The sequence below is a fragment of the Triticum urartu genome, chromosome 7A (genome assembly GCF_056163025.1).
Source record: "Triticum urartu cultivar PI428250 chromosome 7A, HENAU_Tu73, whole genome shotgun sequence".
In the NCBI taxonomy this organism is placed as follows: Eukaryota; Viridiplantae; Streptophyta; class Magnoliopsida; order Poales; family Poaceae; genus Triticum; species Triticum urartu.
The window spans coordinates 746256881-746259727 of NC_141879.1; the positions used below are offsets into that span (position 1 = coordinate 746256881).

At 43.7% G+C, this 2847-nt stretch overlaps 1 protein-coding gene across 1 annotated transcript; it reads right to left on the reverse strand.

The window, feature by feature from the left end:
* Positions 1 to 1022: 1022 nt before the first annotated feature.
* Positions 1023 to 1859, reverse strand: LOC147962708 (uncharacterized). Its single transcript, XM_087538044.1, has one exon. The coding sequence runs from the start codon at positions 1615 to 1617 to the stop codon at positions 1174 to 1176; it is 444 nt and encodes a 147-aa protein (XP_087394170.1). The 5' UTR covers positions 1618 to 1859; the 3' UTR covers positions 1023 to 1173.
* Between the last annotated feature and the right edge of the window lie 988 nt (positions 1860 to 2847).

Consider the following 2847-nt stretch of genomic DNA (forward strand, 5'->3'; position numbering starts at 1 on the left):
TGGCGGGGTTGTCGGCGAAGCACTTGCGCAGTGCCGCCGTGGCCTTGATGCAGTACTTGGCGTCCACAACACGGTTGGCAGTCTCTCATCGCTCATGCATGAACGCCTTGGGAGGACGGGGGTGGCACTCTCCCATCGCGGCCGTGAAGTCCTCGCCGCACCCGCCACTGATCATATGATGCACGATGACCCTATCTGGTCGCTCATGACAACGGATGTCGACACTGCCTGCGGTACAATGACATCTGCCGTTTTCGGTATGATGACATCCACTGAATCTTTTGCTATTGCTTTGACTATCGTACGCCAGATCCCCATGGCGGTAATAAGGGTTGACGAGGAGATCGATAGATCGGTCGATGGGCCTAGTTGTTGCTAAGTCCACTTTCATGATTTAGCACCTAAACACTTCCATGAATTGGTCAACTTCTTTTATGTAAGTGGTTTGCCTAGGTTCATGTGTTTGGCATTGGTTCTTCTTGAGGTCACCAAAGTCTCTCTCTCCTCCTTAATTACTACGCCATGTCATTTTTTTTTGCCTATGTAGCACGAAACTGCTCTATGAACGATGAATGCATCCACGACAGTGGCACGATGGGCAAAATACAGCCGTTGATATGCGCTCGATGATATGCATCAACGACTTCATAGGCGATGTCGTACATGAATCGTCCGCATGGCGTCGTGTGCATAGCAGCCTCCTATATGGCATACTTAGCATCTGTCCACTGTGGAGCACTAGGGAGTAGGGAGGGGTATAGTTATATGCATGCGAAAAGTAAAGCTCCGCCGTTTAAACGACCAAATCTGGAGTACTGGTCACGCATGCATGCATGCAAGAATAAGATCGCGCATCACTAGTCGTGCGTAGCAACGGGGAACCTTGTCTGACATAGTGGTATGTTTTTTTTTTGCGACAATATAGCGATATGTTTGCTGAGAGATTATGTACTATCATGGAAGCAGAAGGAGCTAAGGACAATTAATTAATTAGTTATAGATGTCGTGGACATGTAGAAAAGTACCAGAACTAAAAGAGAAAGAAAATTCAATCCTGAAATAAGTTGTGCTTACTATATACTAGTATTATAGTAACCGCTCTAATCTACTATCTATATAGTATCTGCGAACATTTATTTATGCATCTAAGATCTCAAATATGCACGGCATAGCTTAGCTTCTCCTCATGCCAGTCCACCACCTGAACCCGTCACGTTCTTCTTCCTTTACCAGCTCCGGCGACGGCTTGGTGTCCTGGTCGAGGCCCTTGTCGATGCGACGGAGGTACTGGTGCTTGAACATTGCGGCGTTGCCGGCGAAGCACTTGCGCAGCGTCGCCGTGGCCTTGATGCATGCCTTAGCGTCGACAATGCGGTCAGCAGCGTGGCCTCGCTCCTGCATGAACGCCTTGGGTGGATTGGGGTGGCACTCTTCCATCGCCGTGGTGAAGTCCTCGCCGCACCCGCCATTGATCACGTGATGCACGACGACCCTCTGGTCGCTCATGACGCTGGACGCCGCCACTGCCTGCGGTACGATGACATCCGCTGCCTTCGGTATGATGACATCCGCTGAATCTTTGGTTATCGCTTCGACTATCGTACGCCAGATCCCCATGGCGCTAGTAAGGGTTGACGAGGAGATCGATAGACCGATCGATGGGCCGTGTTGCTATAAATATAGTTTGGCTACTGTACCATGGATGGAGTACGCTTCTTGATTTTCCAAAATCTCAACCAGACGTATCAGCTTGGATCGCACATGCATGTGGTACGTACTAATAGTACGTGTCAATCTTCACACCGTACGTTACTTGCCTTTTCTTTCGGGTCAAGTATAAACTAAAAAAAACTTGCCTTTTTTTTTAGAATAACTTGCCTTTTCTTTTTGATCTACTCTTTTTTTTCAGAAAATTCTTTTTGATCTACTCGTATAACCTTCAGAGGTACTTGTCATATTCCCACAAAAAAAACGAGGTACATGTCGTAACAGGTATAGATTTATCAACTGATCTAATTGTTGGTAATCTTCTACTTATCTTCCCTATGAATCTAGCAGTGGGGCCCGGAAAAATCCAATTAAATGATGCCATGTCATCCTGTGCGTAGCCTGCGTATAAATCTACCGCAAGTGTAACATTGCTCCCCAAGTAATGTACATAAACTCCACGCAAAAAAAAAGTAATGTACATAAACTAGCGGGTTGACCCGCGCATTTGTGCGGCTAGATTTCCTATGTGTTTTAAATCTAAATTAGCATTGAGATGTTGCTATAGGATGTTATGTAGACTTGCAAAATTATATAAATGTTTTGAGAATGCACAGAATACACAAAAACTCATTGGTCAAAAACAATTGTAGCCAATATTTATATCATGAGGCAATATTAGTCATCTCGTTTAAATTTGTTTATCCCGTGTGATGAGTTGTTAGCAACGGATTTCATATCCAAGAACAGAAAACATATCATTGTAGTAAGCTCATGTCATTCCAATCTATATAATGTTGTCTGTCTTTAATCTTTTTTACAAAAAACAACCCAACAAAATGTAATATCTAACATAATATTGTGTGGGTGCACCTGCTAAATTTTGGCATATGTATGTATCCGATACAGATAGGCTGTAATGATGAAAAGTTGACAAATCTTGGCATGTTTTATCTACTTTTATCCTGGCATGTATCCTCTTGTATGTTTACTTTATTTTCCTCAAATTTGGATTAGCTGCTTTGATCACCTATATTGGAGACATAGTTCCACTATAAGAAATAAGTGTAAAGTTTGCAGAATGTATCTCTTCACTCCAGCAATTACTTTTTCCTTGCTTGTCATCGATATATATATCCA

What these genes read in the sequence shown, in the direction of transcription:
- LOC147962708 (XM_087538044.1), bottom strand. Translation starts at nt 1,617, where the DNA reads ATGGGGATCTGGCGTACGATAGTCGAAGCGATAACCAAAGATTCAGCG.